Genomic DNA, 21,640 nt, shown 5'->3' on the forward strand with positions numbered 1-21,640 from the left:
TCTGCCAACATATCAGCACATCTCATCTTTCAGAGCCTTTGCAAGCACACATGCAGTGCTCCCTCCCACCGCTTCTGTTGAGCACTCACCATATAAAATGTAGGTCCCCAGTGGTTTGAGAAGGCTGAGGCCTTTTCCGGTGTTGTCCCCACAGAGGCAATCCAAAACAATGTCCACTCCTTCAGCAGAGATTCTAAATGGCGAGACGACAAAGTAAAATACTGCAACCTGTCAGGAAACAAACTGTCAGTCCCTCTCCCCTCTCATGTCATACTGTTGACTCTCAGGAACACAGAGAGTTCTGAGAGCATCAAAACATACAGCAGAAGCTTTGGAGGCAGAGGTATCTTCCTGAGTCCGTCCTGAAGAATTTCACAAAGCTGGAGGATGCTAAGAACCCAGCTGGTGGTGCCAGCGTGGAAGGTCACAGTCTGTCTAGCCACCTCACTCCACGTCTCTGAGCCTCAGCCTTCTTCTTTGGAAGTGGACCTAGCATGTCTTTTTGTGCTAGGAATGAAGTGAGATGACAAATGTGATGCTTGGCCCATTGCCGACCACAAAATAGTCACTCTGTGCTGAAACTCCAATACTTTGGCCACCTCATGCGACGAGCTGACTCACTGGAAAAGACTCTGATGCTGGGAAAGGTTGGGGGCGGGAGGAGAAGGGGACGACAGAGAATGAGATGGCTGGATGGCATCACCGACTCTGTGGACATGAGTTTGAGTGTACTCCGGGAGTTGGTGATGGACAGGGAGGCCTGGCGTGCTGTGATTCATGGGGTCGCGGAGAGTCGGACACGACTGAGCACTAAACTGAACTGAACTGAAGTCAATCAACAACTCATATTTGTGGAGCTTGGGTCGCATGCCCGGCTCTGTCCAAGGTGCTGAAGACAGAGTGGTACCACCAGCAAGCTCCCTGTCTTCATGGGGTTTCCAGTCTAGCAGGGTTTGCCTTTTTCCTTCTCCACCTCCCTCCTCAGTGAATCTATAAAGGCACACTAATTTAACTTGCAAACTTTTGTTTGTCCAATCTCCAGGTTCAACCTATAAATACATTCTCAGAGGAAGAGGGTTAAATAGAGGGGATCTTCCTACAGTGATGGAGGGTCCGGCATAGAGGGAATCCACATCCGTCCTCTATTAGGAAGATTCCTTCATCCATTTTTTTATTTAACATTTAGTAATTCACTTACTCATGCACTTAATAAACATGTACTGGGCTTCCTGGGTTAAAAGAGATATGCAGGAGGGGCTGTAGGACTGGAACTCTCTGCGGATGTGCAGGGAAAATATTCCTGCCCACAGAGTTACCAGTTGTGGCTGGACCCTGCTCTGGTCAGACAAGAAAGGCATTTCCTCAGATTTGTGAGTTTGCAGGGGTTATCTTGTCTTAGCACATCACTCAATTTTTCTACCCCCATCCCATTCTTTAGCAAAGTTCAGGCACTACCACCGGCTGATGTCACCAGCTGTGTCCACAGTGTCAGTGTCACCAACTAGGAAATTACACACACACCTCCAGAGCTCAGATGCGAAGGTGACCTTCTCATGCCCCTAAGAGCCGAGTCTTAACAAGAGTGTGTCCTTTAAAAGCCCTCAGACCTTATCCAAAACCCAGCCCATTACAGAGGCCCTTCCAAAATGATCAGCTTTGCTTTCTACCCAACAGAGGGCTTATCTCATGGGCGTGTCCATTCAAGTTCCATCTGTAAATTAGCAACTGATGCTTTTGAACTGTGGTGTTGGAGAAGACCCTTGAGAGTCCCTTGGACTGCAAGGAGATCCAACCAGTCCATCCTAAAGGAGCTCAGTCCTGGGTATTCATTGGAAGGACTGATGCTGAAGCTGAAACTCCAATACTTCAGCCACCTGATGCGAAGAGCCGACTCATTGGAAAAGACCCTGATGCTGGGAAAGATTGAAGGTTGGAGAAGGAGATAGAGGATAGATGGTTGGAGGGTATCACCGACTCGATGGACATGAGCTTGAGTAAACTCCAGGAGTTGGTGATGGACAGGGAGGCCTGGTGTGCTGCAGTCCATAGGGTCACAAAGATTCGGACACGACTGAGCGACTGAACTGAATTGAGAAAATTAGGCCAGTGGATCTCAAACTGGGGGCTCTTTAAGACACAGATTGTGATTTCCCCCCCCCCCCACCCCCAGCTCTGGGATTCACTTGGTCTGAGGTGGGGCCCAAGGATTTGCATTTCTAAGAAGTTCCCAGCTGCTGCTGCTGCTGCTGATTTTAGTTCTACACTATGAAAGCCCCTGGTTTACTGTTTAATTTGTAATTAATTTGTTCATTGAATATTGAGCACTGGTACTGCCCTAGGCATGGGGGATGTCGTGGTGAGCCCAAACAGATATGATTTCTCCCCCTTTTTTGGAGCTTACTTTAGGCAGATATGAATCAATCAGTATATGAATAAAAATTAAATTGAAATGGAATGGGGTCCAGTGCCACAAAGGTGCCATGAGACCATCTGCACTGAGGGTCTGCCCGGTCACGGCTGCCAGAGAAGACGTCCCTGGGGAAGTGAGGAGTGGCAGGTGGAGCGGATATGTGGGTGAAGGGAGGTGGTGACAGGGTCCCAGGCAGAGGGAACAGCATGTAGACAGGGCACTCAGGGACGGTGCTCTGGGATGACCCTGAGGGATGGGATGGGGGGGAGAAGGGAGGGTGGCTCAGGATGGGGACACATGTGCACTCATGGCTGATTCATGTGAATGTATGGCGAAAACCACTAAAAGCAAAGTAATTAACCTCCAATTAAATAAATTCATTTTTAAAAATCTTAAAAAAAATTAACTCTCCATAATGATCAACATTGATTGCTTCATGTGAAAAAAATGCTCAATATTGCTAATTATTCCGTTCCATCGCTGAGTCGTGTCCGACTCTTTGCGACCCCGTGGACTGTAGCCTACCATGCTTCTCCGTCCATGGGATTCTCCAGGCAAGAATACTGGAGTGGGTTACCGTTTCCTTCTCCAGGGGATCTTCCTGACCCAGGGATCGAACCCGGGTCTCCCGCATTGGAGGCAGATGCTTTAACCTCTGAGCCACCAACTACAATGAGGTATCACCTCAGAGCAGTCAGGATGGTCATCATCAAAAAGTCTACAAACAATAAACTCCGCAGAGGGTGTGGAAAAAAGGGAGCCCTCCTACACTTTTGGTGGCATTGTAAATTAGTGCAGACACTGTGGAAAAACAATATGGAGGTTTCTTTAAAAACTAAAAATAGAACTACCATATGATCCAGCAATCCCACTCCTGAGCATGTATCTGGAAAAAACACAATTCAAAAAGATACATGCATCCCAATGTTCATTGCAGGACTATTTACAATAGCCAAGACATGGAAGCAACCTAAATGTCCACTGACAGAGGACAGATGAAGGGGAGTAGTATACACAAACAGACACACAATGCAATACTGCTCCGTCATGAAAAAGAATGAAATAATACCATTTGCAGCAACGTGGATGGACCTAGAAACTATCATACCAACTGAAGTGAGTCAGAAAGAGAAAGACAAATATCATATGATATCACTTACATGTGGAATTTTACAAAATGGTACAAATAAATTTACTTACTGAACAGAAACAGACTCACAGACTTATAAAACAAACTATGGCTATCAGAGGGGAAAGGTTGGGGGAGGAATAAATGAGGAGATTGGGGTTAAAAAAAATAACAAATTATAGTAAGGGTGTTTCATTTCATCAAACTTTTATTTCCATTTACATATTTTAAAAATATGTGAATGAGGGTGTGTGAGTTTATTAAACATGCAAAAGTATATGTGCATGAAACAAATGTGTATGTAAATAAGTACCAAGTCTGAACCACTATAAGATGAATTTTTCATGGTGTGTAATAATAGAAAAAAGTGGTTACAAACTTTCCTTGGTAAATGTTCTTTTCTTCTGGCTTGTACACTAATTGAAATAAAGCTGTTTAGAATGTTAAAAAATAAAAAAGCGGAGGGAGCCTGCTGCACAGCGGGGCTGAGAGGCAGCTCACAGAGCTGCTGAGGCCAGGCTGAGCCGCCCTGCTGGGGAGCTGTGCACTTTCCTTTCTCACATCCACTGGTCAGTTTTGCTCCCCTCCGTGGAAGAGAGCGCCTGCCCTGCCTCTCCTAGCCAGCTCTCCTGCACCAAGTCCTCCCCATGAACTTCACTTCCCTAAGACCCTTCCCTTGGCCTGCAGGATGCCGCCCAGGTGCAGGAGCGGCCTCCCCGACACAAGGCTGTTCACACCTTCCGGGGAATCCCCACTGGCCCTGCCTGTCCTCTGCTCCCCACTTCCTGTCTGGGGCTCCTCACATCCAGGTTCTGCTCATGGGCCCACAACTTCCCCTCTGCCCATCCCAGTTCCTTGCACTGGCTGCTTGGCCTCGGCCTGTGGCTCTAGCCTCTGGACTGTGGTTCTGCAGAAATGCAGGGCATGCCCACAGAAACACGTGACCATATGCTCTGCCCACTTCCCCATCCTCACCTCCGACTCACCACCCTAGACATCCTGACTTTCTAGTTATTCCTAAAGCCCCACATTCAAGAGCACCTACTGTGTGCCAGGCACAGCACTAAGTCTCATCTCATGAGGGCTCGTGTCAATCCTGAGACTCAGGGCCACTGTTATACCCATTTGATGAATGAAGAAACTGAGGCTCAGTGGAGTCAGTGGACTGTGTAGGGAATAGGAGGGCCTTGGTTTGAACCGGATGCCAAGTCAAAGCCCCAGAGGTGGAGTAGGTTTTGTAGGGTGGGTTGTGGCCAGCCCGGGGGAGACTACCACTGCCACTTGTAGTTCCCAGTGTAGTTCCCAGAGAGTTGGGCAATGCACAGAGGTTGAAATAAGCCACAAATTCGCTGCACACTGCTGTCATCACATCCTTTTGAAGGTCAGTGGTGCAGTGGGGTGAAGGGAAGGGAGGAGATGGATTCTGTAGATGAGAAGCTGGGTACAGGCTGGTGTCTTTCCTGGGGGCCCTGAGGGTGAGAACACGCCACTGAGCCAATTTGGTTGTAGAAGTCAAACCTGTGAGCAGACATTGCTCCTTTAAGGGCCAGTAATGTTCCTTCAGGTGAGAACTGCAAAATGGAAAAGCACTCCATCCCCTTGTTTAGTCATTAGAAGCCCAGTCAGTGGATCAGACTGAACACTGGGTCTAGTTAAAATGCTCAGGCCCTGCAAGTAGGGACTTCCCTGGTGGCTCAAATGGTAAAGAATTTGCCTGCAATGCAGGAGACCTGGGTTCGACTCCTGGGTCAGGAAGATCCCCTGGAGAAGGGCATGGCAACCCACTCCAGCATTCTTGCCTGGAGAATGCCATGGACAGAGGAGCCTGGCGGCCTGCAGTCCACGGGGTCGCAAAGCGTCGGATATGACTGAACGACTATCACTGAACAGCTTTCTTTCCCCAAGGAGGCCTAGGTCAGGTCCTCCCTTGCTCATCCTTCCATTGACAAGCACCTTAGCAGCATCTTTTAATGGGACAATCATGAGTATCACAGCCCATCAGAGGCAGAGAGACCATCCTCATTTCTTAGGTGTTCCCAGGGCCCCAGTTTCTGGGAATGTCCATCTTGTCTGCATAATTACATAAACACAGAAAGGGCAGAGAGTTAAAGGCAGCAGTTCCTACTCTGCTTTCTCCTGCTGTCATAAATCTCTGCAGACTTAAGAAGCAAACAGAAATAGCCCCAGCTCGGAGATTCTCTGTGCCAAATTCAGCAGCAAGATATTTTGGGATTGCTGATCCGAGATTTTCCTGTCTGTCTGTCCTTGGTCCCCAGCCCCTTGCTCCTTTCCTGAAAGTGGCGCCTCTTTGCTTCTCGCCCACTCGGATCAGAGGGGGATTTCTCCTGAGTGGTGGCCTTTGCCATTGAGTCATTACTGGGTAAGCGGCCCTTCGACTTTGTCAATCAAGAGATCAGTTCCCCTTTATCATCGTAACTTCCATTTCTAGCTGGGTCCTTGGCTCTCCTGCACGTCTTCTCATTCAGAATCCCCTTTTCTCTGAGAACTCATCCATGCCACGGCTTTAACCATCACCTCTGAACTCATGACACAGGGATGAGGCGATTTCAGTGCGCCTGGCACACAGTAGGCTGCTTAGTAAAAGTTCACTACCGATGCCTCCCACCTGCACTTAGCAAAACCACCTCTAGGAAGGAATCCTTTCTCTATTGTTTGCTCTCTCCTGCTGGCTAGGCTTTTGTTCATTTCCACTTGGCCTCAGTTTCTTCATTTGTAAGATGTGGAATTTTCATCTTGCTGGACACACATCAAATGGTCTCACTAAGATGCTCGAAAGAGCGAGAGGACTGAGGCACACCTGGCGTGGGACTCACTCCCCGCCTCGCTCTATGGACTAAGATACTTCCCAGTCTTCGAGCTCCCACGTGGGGGCTGTCCACCTCTGTGCTCCCTCTGGTCTTTTTTCTCTCCTCTTTATTTTTAAAGCCCTTACAGTCAGATGCACACAATTCAAAGCTTTGAACTCTTCCACTCTGCTTCACCTCCTGAAACAAAAAGCGTACTCATCTCTCTCCTCCTGAAAAGAGAAGGGGGAGTGGCATAAAGGCTAGGTCTGTATTATAAATATTTTTTTCCCCTATTCCCTTTAAAATGTCTGGTTCTAGGCTGCAGACATGTTCAAAAGAAGCAGACTGACAGACTGGTTGATAAAAGAATTTCCGTCCCAAGAAATTTTATGCTATTATTTTTTCTAGTTGATTACGCACAACATTGTGTAACAAACAATATCTACAGATCAGAAAAGAAGGAAAAGTCACTCTGCATTCCACTCCTGTTGCATCTTAGTGGGTGGATTTTTTTTTCCCTTTCATTTTATGTCCTTACACGCCAAGGATTTATACAAAGCTGTGATCACAGTGTAGCTGGAATTTGGCACACTGCTTTTTTCACTCAATATGCTACTACGGATACTTTTTTCATTTTCTGACAGAGCCTTCATAACTCGCTTTTTTTTTTTAGGGGCTGCATAATCCTCAGGTGTGTGGGTGTAGTATAATCTACCGAGCCATTTCCCTTCTGTTGTTGATGGGGGCTGGTTCTGAATTTTCACTATTACAGACGATGCTGTAATTCACCCTGTCAGTCCATCCTGGGTGCCTACAGCGAGGCAGAAGCAGTGCTTGGCTCTGCAACAGGCAATATGGACCTGTGGCCTTTATCTTCTTCAGGATTATTTCCTGTGGGTAGGATTCATGGGACAGAGAGTATAAATATACCTGTGACTTCTCAAGTCATTTTTAGGCTAATTCTAGGATCTCTACTTAAAAAGTCAAGGAAGTGTTGGAGGTCATGTTTGCAGGATGGTGGTCGGAGGAGATGCTCTCAGATGCTGTTATCTTCCGCTTTTCTGGCACAGCAGAAATCGTCAATTCTGGTCTAACGGGAGCAGGTCAGGTGCAGTGAGGGGATGAGGGGATGGTGCACCTCCTGGGTGTGGGGACCACAGAGGCTCCCTGGCATGGACTGTCACCTCTTCAGAAGAGCTGCCACCCCTCCTTCTCTTCTGCTGCTGCTGCTGCTGCTAAGTCACTTCAGTCGTGTCCGACTCTATGCGACCCCATAGACGGCAGCCCACCAGGCTCCGCTGTCCCTGGGATTCTCCAGGCAAGAACACTGGAGTGGGTTGCCATTTCCTTCTCCAATTCATGAAAGGGAAAAGTGAAAGTGAAGTCGCTCAGACGTGTCCACCTCTTAGCGACCCCATGGACTACAGCCCACCAGGCTCCTCCATCCATGGGATTTTCCAGGCAGAAGTACTGGAGTGGGGTGCCATTGCCTTCTCCTCTCTTCTTCTTCTTCTGCTGCTGCTGCTAAGTCACTTCAGTCGTGTCTCTTCTGCTACCACCTCCCAAATCCTCTGACCACATCCTCCAGCTGCACTGGTCTCCGTGCGGATTCTGGAACTGACCAAGTCTTTCCTGACCCTGGGCCTTAGCACATGCCATTCCCCTTGGTCAGAAATGCCCTTCCTTTGGCCTGATTCTCATCCCTCAGTTCTCAGTCCAAATCTCACTCTTTGATGGATGACACATCTGATTTCCCCATGTCCCTGTGCCTATTTCCCTAGCACCTTGCATTTCCCCACCAGAGTGCATACCAAAAGAGTAAAGCAATGAAGCTTTCAATATCTTTCATCCTGTCTTCCCCACTGAGACTCTAAGCTCCTTGAAGACAGTGATTCTCTAGGTGGTTTCTGCTGGACCTGCTGCCCTAGCAGAGTACCTGGCCCACCACAGATACTTGGTATGTACTAAGTTAAGTTGGTCAGGGCAGGAACAGAGGTAAGGATGTTTGCAAAAATATTACTTCAGAGGATGAGAGAAAAAAGGGTGGAAGGGATCAGATCACAGCTGGAAAGATGCAAGTTAAAGAAAGGAAGGAACTTCCCTGGTGGCTACTCAGTAAAGAATCCACCTGCCAAAGCAGGAGACTCAGGTTCAATTCCTGGTCTGAGAAGATCCTAGGTGCCACGGAGCAACTAAACCTATGCGCCACAGCCAGTCTGCCTGAGTGCTTCAACTCCTGAAGCCTGTGCGCCCTAAGCCTATGCTCCGGAAGCCCGTGTGCCCGAAGCCTGTGCGCCCGAAGCCTGGGCTCCACGGCAAGAGAAGCCGCCACAACGGGACGCCCGAGAACTGCAAGCAGAGAGTCACTCCCTCTCTCTGCGACTAGACAAAGCCTGCGAGTAGCAGCATCGAAGACCCAGCGAGCCCCCCAAAAAAGGAATAAAGAACCACCTGAGGTGTATAAGAGAGGCAAAGATATATTCTGAAAGTCTTTCAGACTACTATACATAAAATAAATAAGCAACAAGGATTTACTGTACAGCACAGGGAACTCTATTCAATATCCTGTAACAACCTATACTGGGAAATACAATCATCTATACTTAAATTTTTTACAAAATGCCTGCGATCTCTGGACATCTGAGAAATGGATGGTGAAGTTCTAATATCTAGCTTTTAAGCTCTCTTTTCACACCTCATGGGAAATACTGGGGCAACCTTAAATAGCATGTAGATCTCCCCATTCAAAATCTAAAAATAAATCAGGGAATTCAGACCATCAGAAGGCTTTCCTTTCCAAGAAACTTCCCAAGTTTCACCTAATCTGGTCCAAATCTATCACTTCCAGCACCCAGATCGCCTGTCTGGCAGCCCTTCAGGTTTTCATCTTAATCCCATTCATTCTTCCTGCAGCACCACTGACTTTTCCAAACCCGCGTCCCATTTGTCACCACTGTGGTCCTTCGGTGGCTCTCAGTCACACCCAGGTTGGAGTCCACATTCCCTGGGGCTGTTATGTGAACGAATGAGAAAGAAACTTCTCTGTGTTAAGGTAGTGTTGTAGCAGCTCTCACAATTCAGCTTGGTGAGTTACTTAACTTCTCAGTTCCTTGGGTTTATCGTCTCCAAAATGGGGATAATAATAAGCTTGTTGAGAGGATTAGATGAGCGCATCACATGTGAAACAGCCCAGAGCCAGTAATATGCATGTTCATCATTATGGCACTATGACACCGAGAAAGAGAGACCCGCTCAGTTGCTAAGTTGTGTCTGACTCTGCAATGCCATGGACTGTAGCCCACCAGGCTCCCCTGTCCGTGGGATTTCCCAGGCAAGAATACTGGAGTAGGTTGCTGTTCCCTTCTCCAGAGGACCTTCCCAACCTAGTGATCGAACCAGAGTCTCCTGTGTTGGCAGGCAGATTCTTTACCACTGAGCTGATGACTATTATTCAGTTCAGTTCAGTTCAGTCGCTCAGTCGTGTCCGACTCTCCACGACCCCATGAATCACAGCACGCCAGGCCTCCCTGTCCATCACCAACTCCCAGAGTTCACTCAAACTCATGTCCACAGAGTCGGTGATGCCATCCAGCCATCTCATTCTCTGTCGTCCCCTTCTCCTCCCTCCCCCAACCTTTCCCAGCATCAGAGTCTTTTCCAGTGAGTCAACTCGTCGCATGAGGTGGCCAAAGTATTGCAGCCCTCCTCTAAATGTATGCTGCTGTTCTTGAAGAAGGGGCTTCCTTGATCGCTCAGTTGGTAAAGAATCCACCTGCAATGCAGGAGACCCCGGTCTGATTCCTGGGTTAGGAAGATCCCCTGGAGAAGGGATAGGCTACCCAACTCCAATATTCTTGGGGTTCCCTGGTGGCTCAGCTGGTAAAGAATCCTCCTGCAGTGTGGAAGACCTGGGCCTATACAGTCCATGGGGTCGCAAAGAGTCAGACATGACTGAGAGAAATTCTTTAAGAGAGAAGTGCAAGGACAATCCTGGTGCTCTTTAGAACAAACATCTTACCTCTTCACTTCCTGCACATAGTCTGCATTTCTGTCAAAGAGGTGGGTCACGGAGTCCTTGATAGCTTCATGCTTGAAAGTAGACGCTGTTCCAAAGACAGTCACACTGGGGACAGTGGAGCACAGCTGAGCCACAGCTTGGCCCTAGAAGTGAAATATAACAGACAAATCACACAGGAGAGCTACCACTTGCTCTTGCTGCACAAAATGCAGGACCATTTTTTGGCTGGATTGGTCTTCATTGCAGGGGGCTGAACTGTGCATTGTGAGATGTTTAGCAGGATCCCTGGCCTCCACCTACTCAGTACCAGCAGCAAGCCCCCCGCTGTGACAACCAAAAATATCTCCAGTCAACATCGCTCATTCTTAGAGAGATGCAAATCAAAACTACAGTGAGATATCACCTCACACCGGTCAGAATGGCCATCATCAAGAAATCCACAAACAATAAATTCTGGAGAGGGTGTGGAGAAAAGGGAACCCTCTTGCACTGTTGGTGGGAATGTAAATTGATACAGCCACTATGGAGACTTAAAAAAACAAGGACTAAAACTACCATAGGACCCCGCAATCCCTACTACTGGGTATATACCCTGAGGAAACCAAACTGAAAAAGACACGGATACCCGTGTTCATTGCAGCACTATTTACAATAGCTAGGACATGGGAGCACCCTAGATGTCTACAACATATGAACGGATGAAGAAGCTGTGGTGCATGTATACAGTGAAACATTACTCAGCCATAAGAAGGAGCACGTTTGAGTCAGTTCTAATGCGGCGGATGAACCTAGACCTATTATACAATGTGAAGTCAGTCAGAAAGAGGAAAACAAGTACCGCACATTAACGCACATATACGGAATCTAGAAAGCCGGCACTGATGAACCGATTTGCAGGGCAGCAATGAAGATGCAGACACAGAGAAGAGACCTGTGGACGCCGGGTAGGGAGGGAGGAGAGGGCGGGACACACGGAAACATGTGCACTGCCACGTGTGAAATAGATAGCCCATGGGGATTGGCTGTGCGGCTCAGGGAGCTCACACTGGGGCTCTGCAGCAACCTAGAAGGCTAGGATGGGGTGGGAGGTGGGCGGAGGTTCAGAGGGAGGGGACAGACGTGCATCTATGGCTGATTCATGTCGGTGTACAACAGAAACCAATATTGTAGAGCAATTACCTTTCAGTCGAAGAATAAATGAATTAAAGAAGTATCTCCAGACATTTCAAAACGTCCCCTGGGAAACACAATCTCCCCTGGTTGAGAATCACTGGTATAGAGGAAGGAGCGCCAGCAAAACCCTGGCACCAAGACACAACAATGACACTTTAACCATCTGGACTCCAGCTTCTCCATCTATGAATCAGCACTAACATCACCTGCACCCCACGGATCTTGGAGGATGTCCTAGTTTGGAGTCCCCAAAAGCAGATCCTGAGGCAAGGATTTTGAGAGCAAGTCCTTTATCTGGGATAGGATCACAGGAAATACCAGGGTATTAAGACAGAAATAGAAGGCACTCAATAAACAAATCCACCCTGAATATTCATTGGAAGGACTGTCGCTGAAGCTCTAATACTTTGGCCACTTGATGCACAGAGTTGACTCACTAGAAAAGACCCTGATGCTGGGAAATATTGAGGGAAGGAGGAGAAGGGGGTGACAGAGGATGAGATGGTTGGATGGCATCACTGATTGAATGGACATGACTTTGAGTAAACTCCGGAAGACAGTGAAGGACAGGGGAGCCTGGTGTGCTGCAGTTCATGGGGTCACAAAGAGTCCAACATGACTTAGTGACTGAACAACAAACAACCACCACCTTTATCTGGAATAGGATTGCAGGAAACACCAGGATATCAGGACAGAAATAGAAGGCAGTCAATAAAGGGTGTGTTTATCAAGTCAACATCCACCATGGTAACTGGAACTGGGTCCCTCCGTGAGCAAATGTAGATTACACCTAGAATTATCCCAACCAAGTGGTGAGGAAGCTGAAGTATTTATCCACCAAATTTCCATCTGATATGGGTTCAGAGTTGCTTCTGCAGCAGTAACCCTTAGGCATGTCTGGCTTGTCCTTAGAGACCAAACGTGCTTCCACAGCCAGTTAGGAGCCCTACGTGAGCAAGCTGCAGTACACCGAGTGCAGAGAAGGTGTGGTGTGGCTGACAGCATCTGCTCCGGGGGTGTGGGACGAGGCAACATGTGGCACAGGTCAGCGCCCGGCACAAAACGTGGTACTCAGCGTCAATCATCCGTACCCCATAGTGGCTTATTACACCCAGAACTGAGATGTCCAGCCATATGAAGAAAATGCCAGTACATGAGGTTTAAACACCAAATGGTTCAAGAGAAATCACAAAAGTAGTTAGGAATGGGTAATCTTCCCATGTCCTTTTTCAGTATGGTTGGAAGTTTGAGTCAGTGGTCAAAATACTGTGATCGCATGCATTCACAGACCTTCCAGTAAAACCCAATTTGCTAATTAAGATGTATCCTAAAACCAAATACTATCTTTTTCCAGTGTTCCATTAACCATCTTCATGAGGCAGAAATTATTAAGGAGGGAAATTATTCCACCAAAGGCATCTGTGATATGAATTACTGCCTCTCACTTTATTTACATGTTCATGTTGGTGGACTCAATCAGGCTGGCAGGTCAATTTGTAGAAATACGATTCTTCCCAACATTTGCAATGAAAGGCAACATTGAGAGCATCAGAAAATGTCAGATTTGTAAGCTCATCCAGTTACCCCCTCCTCCTCATTGTTTTATAGAGCAGGGACAGGGGACTCCGAAAGGTTAAGGTGACCCAGTTCTTCTGAGGCAGACCTGAGATGCAAAGCAAGGTCTCTTGACTTCCAGCTACTGCCATTTTCTATTATGCCATGCTGTCTACTTATTTTGACATTTCAAGCTAAGTGGACTTTTAAGTTGCTGTCTAAAATAGACACATTACTGACATGCTCACTTGGAGGTCAACATTTCAGAACATGGTCATGAACCTGAGACTCTAGACAGGCTGTAGTTCTCTGCTCTAAGAATAGCTTTGGTATTTTGGTTAATTTCTTTTTTAAAAAAATATTATTTATTTATTTTTGGCTGCGTTGGGTCTTTGTTGGTGCGTTCAGGCTTTCTCTAGTTGTGGCAAGCGGGGGCTACTCTCCAGCTGCAGTGTGAGGGCTTCTCATTGAGGCAGCCTCTCTGGGTGCAGAGCCCAGGCTCCCGGCGTGCAGAATTCAGTAGTTGCACATGTAGGCTCAGGAGTTTCGGCACGTGGGCTCTAGAGTGCTGACTCAGTAGTTGTGGCACACAGGCTCAGTAGCCTTGAGGCCACTTAGTTTCCCCATAGTTGCCCCAACAAGGGACTGAAGCCATGTCCCCTGCATTGGCAGGCAGATTCTCTTTACGTGGCAGGTGGATTCTTAGTTACAAGGAAGTCTGGTTCATTACTTTATCTCCTGATTCCAGAGAACAAAAAAGGGATTATCCTCCCCGTGCGTGCGTCCTGAGTTGCTTCAGTCGCGTCTGACTCTGTGTGACCCTGTGGGCTGTAGCCCAACCAGAGTGTGAATGTCAGCAACCAATGTGACGATCCTTGAAAATTCAACAGGTACTGTTAGTACTGTTGGGCTGGGAGCTTAGAGCTGGTGTTCATAGCTGTGTAGTCCCTCCTGACTTCTGTCCTTAAGCAAGTGAGTGAGAGTGCCTGACTCTTTGTGGCTCCATGGACTGTAGCTTGCCAGGCTCCTCTGTCCACGGAATTCTCCAGGCCAGAATACTGGGGTGCGTAGCCATTCCCTTCTCCAGGGGATCTTCCCAACCCAGGGATCGAACCCAGGTCTCCCGCATTGCAGGCGGATTCTTTACCATCTGAGCCACCAGGGAAGCCTTAAACAAACCTGACATTTATCCACTCAACTCCTTTTCAGATTCCTACTATATGCTACTCATCACACTGTGTAATAGATGCTGGAGCGGCAGACTCCTGATACGCCTCATCTCTAGTTCCACGACCCCCACAGTTGCGTAGTGAACTACATCTTACCAGCCATCTTCACCCGGCTCTCCGGAAACCACACGTCAGACTCAAGCAATCCAAAACATAACTCATGGCTCTCTCCAAATGTGTTACTCCTTGTATGAGCTTGTGAGTGCTGCTGTCACAAAATGCCACAGGCTGGGCGGCTTAACCAACAGGACTTTGCTGTTTCACCGTTCTGAGGCTGGAGGTCTAAACTCAGAGTGTCAGCAGGGCTGGCTCCTTCTAATGACCGTGAGGGAGGGAGCAGACCCAGGCCTCCCTCCCCGGCTTGCAGATGGTGGTCTTCTCCCTGGGTCTCCTCACACTGGTCTTCCCTCCCTGTGCCAATCTGTGTCCACAAACCCCCTTCTTGTAAGGACAGCAGTCTTGTGGGTTTAAGGCTTACCCTCACGACCTCATTGTAACTCGATGACCTCTGTGAAGATCCTGCCTCCAAACAAGGGCACATTTTGAGATGCTGGGGTTTAGGATTTTAATTTATGAACTGGACGAGGACAGGGGGACGTGATTCAACCCCAAACACTCCTCCCACTGCACTTCCTGCCTCAGTGGATGGAGCTGCACCATTCACGCGTTGCTAAAGACAGAAATCTAGGAGTCGTGCTGAACTCCTCTTCCAACTGGCACAGGTGCTGCTTCCACTCACCATCTCTTGTGACCGCCACTTCCTCTCCTGGACTATGCCAACACCCTTCTCACCAGCCTGGCTCTTTCCACGTGGACTTTGCGCCGTGAAGGGTGATTTTCCTCAAACACACCACTGAACATTTCCTCATGTGATGCAAGGCTTCCCAACGCCTGTCCCGCCTTCCGGATGAAATGCACACCCTTTACTTGACCGCACAAGGCCAGCCCCCCGGGATCTGACCCAGTCACCTCGCTAAGAGACGGCCTCTGCCTTGCCAATATCCACTCCCTAGGTACACACACTTGAGCCATCACTGACAGTGGCCCTGACCCTCATCCCAAGGCGTTCTCAGAATAAGCCTTCAAACTTCTTTTACTGAGGAAGGAGCTGAAGTTCATGGAGGTCAGGGGCCTGGGCCAAGGCCACCAGGATATGATGCGGCAGAGCTTGATGTGCTGTGCTCACCAGCTGGGCGACCCTGAGTAACTGTCCGCTCCTCTGCATTTTATAGCATATGCATCATATGGCATACATATAAATTCCAAGATTGGAATTTATGACATAATGCACCCACAGGCTCAGCATAGGGAACACTCAGTAGGCATTGGCACTCATTACCACTAGGACTCCTATTGCCATTTTTCTCCGTATTATTATGGTTATATGGGCAGTGGGAGCAGATCCACAGTCTACTACTCCGCAGCCCCACATGCTGTTTGCAACAGTGCCAGTTTCCCCAAGTGCTTCCCCTCTCCTGTCACGACCTGGCTGCCCACTCCCTTCTGCAGCTCACAGTACTTGCTCTGAGGCCGCCCGTCTTCCAGCGTCCCAGGCAGAACCTCTCCCCTCTGCCAGGGCCACCACTGAACTCCTCCAGCACAGCAGCCACCACCGCCTTCTGTGGCCGCTCGCTGACCCGGCCGTGTGCCTCAAGGGGCAAGAGACGGTGCCTCGTGGGCTCCACACCCCAGTGCCCAGGGCAGAGCCTGGCACGGAGCAGGTGTTTGGTAAAATGTGTTGAATCGATGCACGAGAAATAACAGGGGTTTGACGTAATGGGGAAGCCCCTTGTCACTTTGCAGATTTCTTTGTTTTTCAGCTTTGCAGAGTAGGAATAAAGCATAGATTTAACATTCAGCATTACTAGTCTCTGGCCCAAGCAGAAACTTACCATTTACATTTTAAAGAGAAAGATACATGTGGTAATAAAATGAAGTGACAGAAGTAACTGGGTTACTTCCATATTTACATTATTATGTAATATATGTGAGAACTAAATGTAATATATAATACATAAATATATTACATAATATAATTACAGTCAGCCCTCATGCATACTGATTCTGCATCTGTGGAGGTAATAATCGGTGATTGGAAAATAGTCTGGAAAAATAAATTCCAGAACTTTCCAGAAAATAAAACTTGAATTTACCACATGCTGGCAACTATTTACATAGAATTTATCTTGTATTAGGGCTTATAAGTAATCTTGAGATGATTTAAAGTACATGGAGGATGTACATAGGTTATATGCAAACACTATCCCATTTTATATAAAAGACTTGAGCATCCTTGGATTTGGGTTTCTGTTGGGGGAGGGGTGTGGTCCTGTGGATACCAAGGGACAACTGTGTATATATAATTATGTTGTACAATCTATAACTAGTATATTTATATGTGCATGGGCTTCCCAGATGCCACTAGTGGTGAAGAACCTGCCTAACAATGCAGGAGACAGGAGAGTTCAAATTCGATCCCTGGGTTGGGAAGATCTCCTGGAGGAGGGCATGGCAACCCGCTCCAGTATTCTTGCCTGGAGAATCCCATGGACAGAGGAGCCTTGTGGGCCACAGTCCCTGGGGTTGCAAAGAATCAGACACAACTGAGCACACATGCGTGCATATATATAATATAAATGCACATACAGCTAGCACAACATACAAGTATATATGTAATATCATAGTGTCTATTATTACATAAACAGTGACGGGTAGTAAACACGGGTTCAGTGCACCTCTGTTTGCAGCACTCCCACCCCCTCTTTTAACTCTTAATGAATTCACTCAGGCAATGAGAGGCCCTTGCAAGATCCTCAGTGATTTTCTAAAATAAATAATGCTCAGCATTCTGTATTTAGGCAGAAAAGTGCTCTCTCTCACATTTATAGAAAATATGTACCCTCCCTTCTCCACCTCCCAAGGTGAATGCAAGATCAGCATCTAATTTATCCTCGGTTTCTCCCATGTGCCTGGCAAACAGCATGGACTCAATAAACATTTGCGGAAGACGGAGTGAATTTTCAATAAAAAGGATTTTGCAATTTACCTGCAGACCCAGAACATAAAATGAACAAGACAATCTAGTCTCCCAGCAACAGCAGTAAATGGAGATTTGCATGTACTTGTTTCTAATTGATTCCCCTTCCCTTGTAGGATGTAAGAGTTCGCAGCAAGCCTCTGCCTCCCTTCTCTGCAGCTAACAGTGCAGCAGTAACAGCGCGTGGTTCCTGCCTCCCACCTTGTGCCAGGTACCGGGCTAAAGAGCTGCCTTAAATCCTTAAATCACTTGTAGGACACTTTGTTTCTTTTTTATACCTGAAAATGAGGATTCAGAGAGGAAAAGAAACCTGTCCAGGGTTATGGTGCTTGTACGTGATAAGACTGGGGTCAGACTCAGCTGTCCCTGACTCCATGGCCACTCTATTAGTCTTTTTGTCCATCACGCTAAGAACTCAAGTTGCTGACATGGAAATCTTAGAGAAAGCCATGGGTCCTTGACATCAGCCTGGAAGGCTTCATTGATCCACTCTGGATAGCTCTGTCTCAGGTTAAGATGGGTGAACAGATTTCAGCCAGCTCAGTCCTAATCCCAGGGCTGTTGAGGTCTCCTCAAGCAGAGCACAGACAGTGGGAAATCCAGGGTCAGTACTTATGAGAAAATTGTTTGGGGTGGGGGAGGTCCTGCAATTCGACTCTTATCAACAGACTGGCAGTTCAAAGCAAGATCTTATTCCAGAAAATTTGGGCACAGTAGATGAACAATTTGAGGAATAGGTTGTTGTTTTTGTTGCTAAGTTGTGTCCAACTTTTTGCAACCCCATGGACTGTAGCCCTCCAGGCTCCTCTGTCCATGGGATTCTCCATGCGAGAATACTGGAGTGGGTTGACATTTCCTTCTCCGGGGGATCTTCCCAACCCATGGTTCAAACCTCCATCTCCTGCTTGGCAGCCAGGTTCTTTACCACTGTGCCACCTGGGAAGGTCAGAGGAGCAGGTACACCTGTATAACAGGCTTAGAATATGCCTGAGACATATTCAGCATGTTAAATGACAATTTTTAACACAGCTGTCCTGGAATTAGGACTGAGCCTGGTTGAAATTCTGGTTACCCACTCAACTGGGATTTAGAATAGATGCTCTCCCTTATACGTGGAATCTAAAAAGACATGATACAAATGAACTTATTTACAAAACAGAAGCAGACTCACAGACTCAGAGAGGAACATATAGTTGCTGGGGAGGAGGGGGAATGAAGGAAGAGATAGTTGGGGAGTTTGGGATGGACGTGTACAGACTGCTATATTTAAAATGGATCACCAACAAGGACCTACTGTATACCACAGGGGACTCTGCTCAATGTTATGTGGCAGCCTGGATGGGAGGGGGTTTAGGGGGAAAATGGAAACATACGGCTGAGTCCCTATGCTGTCCACCTGAAACGATCACAACGCTGTTAATTGGTCAAACTCCAGAACAAAATTAAAAGTTCAATTTAAACAAATCTAAAAAAAAATTAAGACTTTTGGACACAGTAGGGGAAGGAGAGGGTGGGATGATTTGAGAGAAAAGCATTGAAACATATGCATTACCATGTGTGAAACAGATCGCCAGTGGGAGTCTGATGTACGACACAGGGAGCCCAAAGCTGATGCTCTGTGACAACCGAGAGGGGTGGGATGGAGAGGGAGGTGGGGGGTTCAAGAGGGAGGGGACATATGTCTACTTAGGGCCGATTCATGCTGATGTACGGCAAAATCCATGACAATATTGCAAAGTAATCATCCTCTAATTAAAAAAAGAAGAAAAGAAAAAAATCTTTGATTATGGAATAGACGCTCCTATCAGGGCACTGAGATTCAGGATGCAGCATCGAATTCTCAAGTCAGTAGGAGACAATGGAAAGATGGCTTCAAAGGGCCTCTCTGATACAGAGGTTCTCTACCTCCTCATCATACACCACAACTCTAGCTTTGGACAGACTGAGCATATGGGGAAAATGCCAAGTCTTTCCTAAGCGCCACACCCTCTCACCACAGGACCTTGGCTCATGCAGGTTCCACTGCCTGTAGCCCTCTCCCCTGTCTCTTCTCTTGGCTGATTCCCAGGCATCCTTTGAACCTCAGCCTCTTTGCCACTTCTTTGTCGCTCATTCCATCATTAGAGGGCTATTTCATGACTGCCTCTAATAGGTTAGACCCTAACCCTAACCCTATGGGAGTTCCACACATGAAGGTGAACAAGTTATAAATGGTCCCTATCACTTTGGAGCTTGCATTCCTCTAGAGGCAACAGATATTAATAAAATAAAGATACTATTAAAAGTACAGTCTACACTTAAACCAATGGAGTGAGAATGCCAATTCCAACCACTGAAGCACTGGGATAAGACCACGTTGGCACACTGCACTCTTGTAAATGTGTGGCAAATGAGGGGCACACGCTCCAGTGCATGTGGAGGGAAAGACTGGACAAGATGGGAACTTGAACTTGATCCCTGTGGTCTCTCCAGTGCCATGATTTCTAGGTCACACAGACTGGTTCTTAGCTGGTCTATAAAAAATCTATTTGAAAAGCCTCCCAACGAGAATGAGACTTTACACAGTATCCTACATTTAGTGAAAAATGGAAGTTTCTACTGCTAACTTGACATTCCCGAGATCACTTCTAAAAGAGAATTAGGGTTATGTCTTCCATGAGTTGTTTTTTATTTTAAACAGCTCCTGGAGACCACCAATCATTCTTGTGGTCAAAGAATGGAAAAGAATGAGCTTGCGGGTATATACAGGAGACGCCTGGAGGAAACAGTGAGGGTAGATTGTTCTGTTCCCAAGAACAGTCAGTTTACTTTTTCATCTTCATCAAGGCAGAAAGGCATTTGGACCAGGAGAGATAAACGAATGTTATCACAAAATTTAGTACATTGGAGACCTGAACCCTCCTTATGCTTTTCATATGACAATACTGACTCCCACACTGGGATTCAGACACAGGTTTAGAAACTCTTCTTTTTCCCCAGATCGGTGCTGTCATTTGCCTGCTCAACAATCCACTTGACTCAATTGTTGTAAGAAGAGCAAATTCACACCCCACTGTGTGGGCTGATCCACATGACCCGCCATCAAAGGCAGCAAAGAACATTCTATGCTTTCCCCTAGTACATTTTCAGAATCAGCTCCTCTTTATGTTGTTCATTGCTGCAAAACTCATGACACTCCCTGTAACATGTGTGTGCTGAGCATCTCAACAGCGAGAAGTTCCAGGGGACAGTGGCTGAGGGAGAAGAGAGAGAAGGAGGAAAACAGTGAAGATCAGTGGAGACAGGCCGTTTTCAATTGCTCGAGGTCTCATGGCACTGGAGTGACAACAGAGGATGAGGGGCTGGACGGCATCACCGACTCGATGGACATGAGTTTGATCCAGTTCCGGGAGTTGGTGATGGACAGGGAGGCCTGGCGTGCTGCAGTCCGTGGGGTCACCAAGAGTCGGACATGACTGAGTGACTGAACTGAACTGAAGGTCTAAATATGGACTTTTTTTTTTTAATCCAAAAAAGCAGTAGACACATTTCTCTGGGAAGACCTGGGGCATGATACCTTTGATTGATGATTGATTTTATCTATTTTATCTCATTGCTTTTCCTTGTGAGGTGCTAGTGGCACATCACTTCATCTGGAGACTTGTTAGAAATGCAGGTTCTCAGGACCCCACCCAAGACCTGCAGAATCAGAATCCCCAGGGGGTGAAGCCTGGCACTCGGAGGTGTAACAAGCCTCCCAGGAGATCCTGATGCCACTCATCCTTCATGGTGCCATTCCACTTGGAGTGATTCAGAGGCTAAGGCCCCTGGGATGCTCTGAATACCTTAATCAGTTCAGTTCAGTTCAGTCGCTCAGTCGTGTCCAACTCTTTGCGACCCCATGTATCACAGCACGCCAGGCCTCCCTGTCCATCACCAACTCCCGGAGTTCATTCAAACTCATGTCCATCCAGTCGGTGATGCCATCCAGCCATCTCATTCTCTGTCGTCCCCTTCTCCCGCCCCCAATCCTTCCCAGCATCAGAGTCTTTTCCAGTGAGTCAACTCATTGCATGAGGTGGCCAAAGTATTGGAGTTTCAGCTTCAGCATCAGTCCTTCCAATGAACACCCAGGATTGATCTCCTTTAGAATGGACTGGTTGGATCTCCTTGTAGTCCAAGGGACTCTCAAGAGTCTTCTCCAGCACCACAGTTCAAAAGCATCAATTCTTCGGTGATCAGCTTTCTCCACAGTCCAACTCTCACATCCATACATGACCACTGGAAAAACCATAGCCTTGACT

At 47.4% G+C, this 21,640-nt stretch overlaps 1 protein-coding gene across 3 annotated transcripts in view; it reads right to left on the minus strand.

Moving 5' to 3' along the window:
• The window catches only part of VAT1L (vesicle amine transport 1 like), a 173,901-nt gene that overhangs the window by 88,757 nt on the left and 63,504 nt on the right, over positions 1–21,640 (minus strand). For all 3 annotated transcript variants that reach the window (XM_055413082.2, XM_055413081.2, XM_055413083.2), the window contains exons 4-5: positions 10,365–10,507; positions 90–193 (exon numbers count right to left, since the gene is read on the minus strand). In XM_055413082.2, the coding sequence (XP_055269057.2) occupies positions 90–193; positions 10,365–10,507 (247 nt within the window). The remainder of the gene's footprint in view (positions 1–89; positions 194–10,364; positions 10,508–21,640) is intronic.

The sequence above is a fragment of the Moschus berezovskii genome, chromosome 22 (genome assembly GCF_049115385.1).
Source record: "Moschus berezovskii isolate FMDL1 chromosome 22, NW_MosBer_1.0, whole genome shotgun sequence".
In the NCBI taxonomy this organism is placed as follows: Eukaryota; Metazoa; Chordata; class Mammalia; order Artiodactyla; family Moschidae; genus Moschus; species Moschus berezovskii.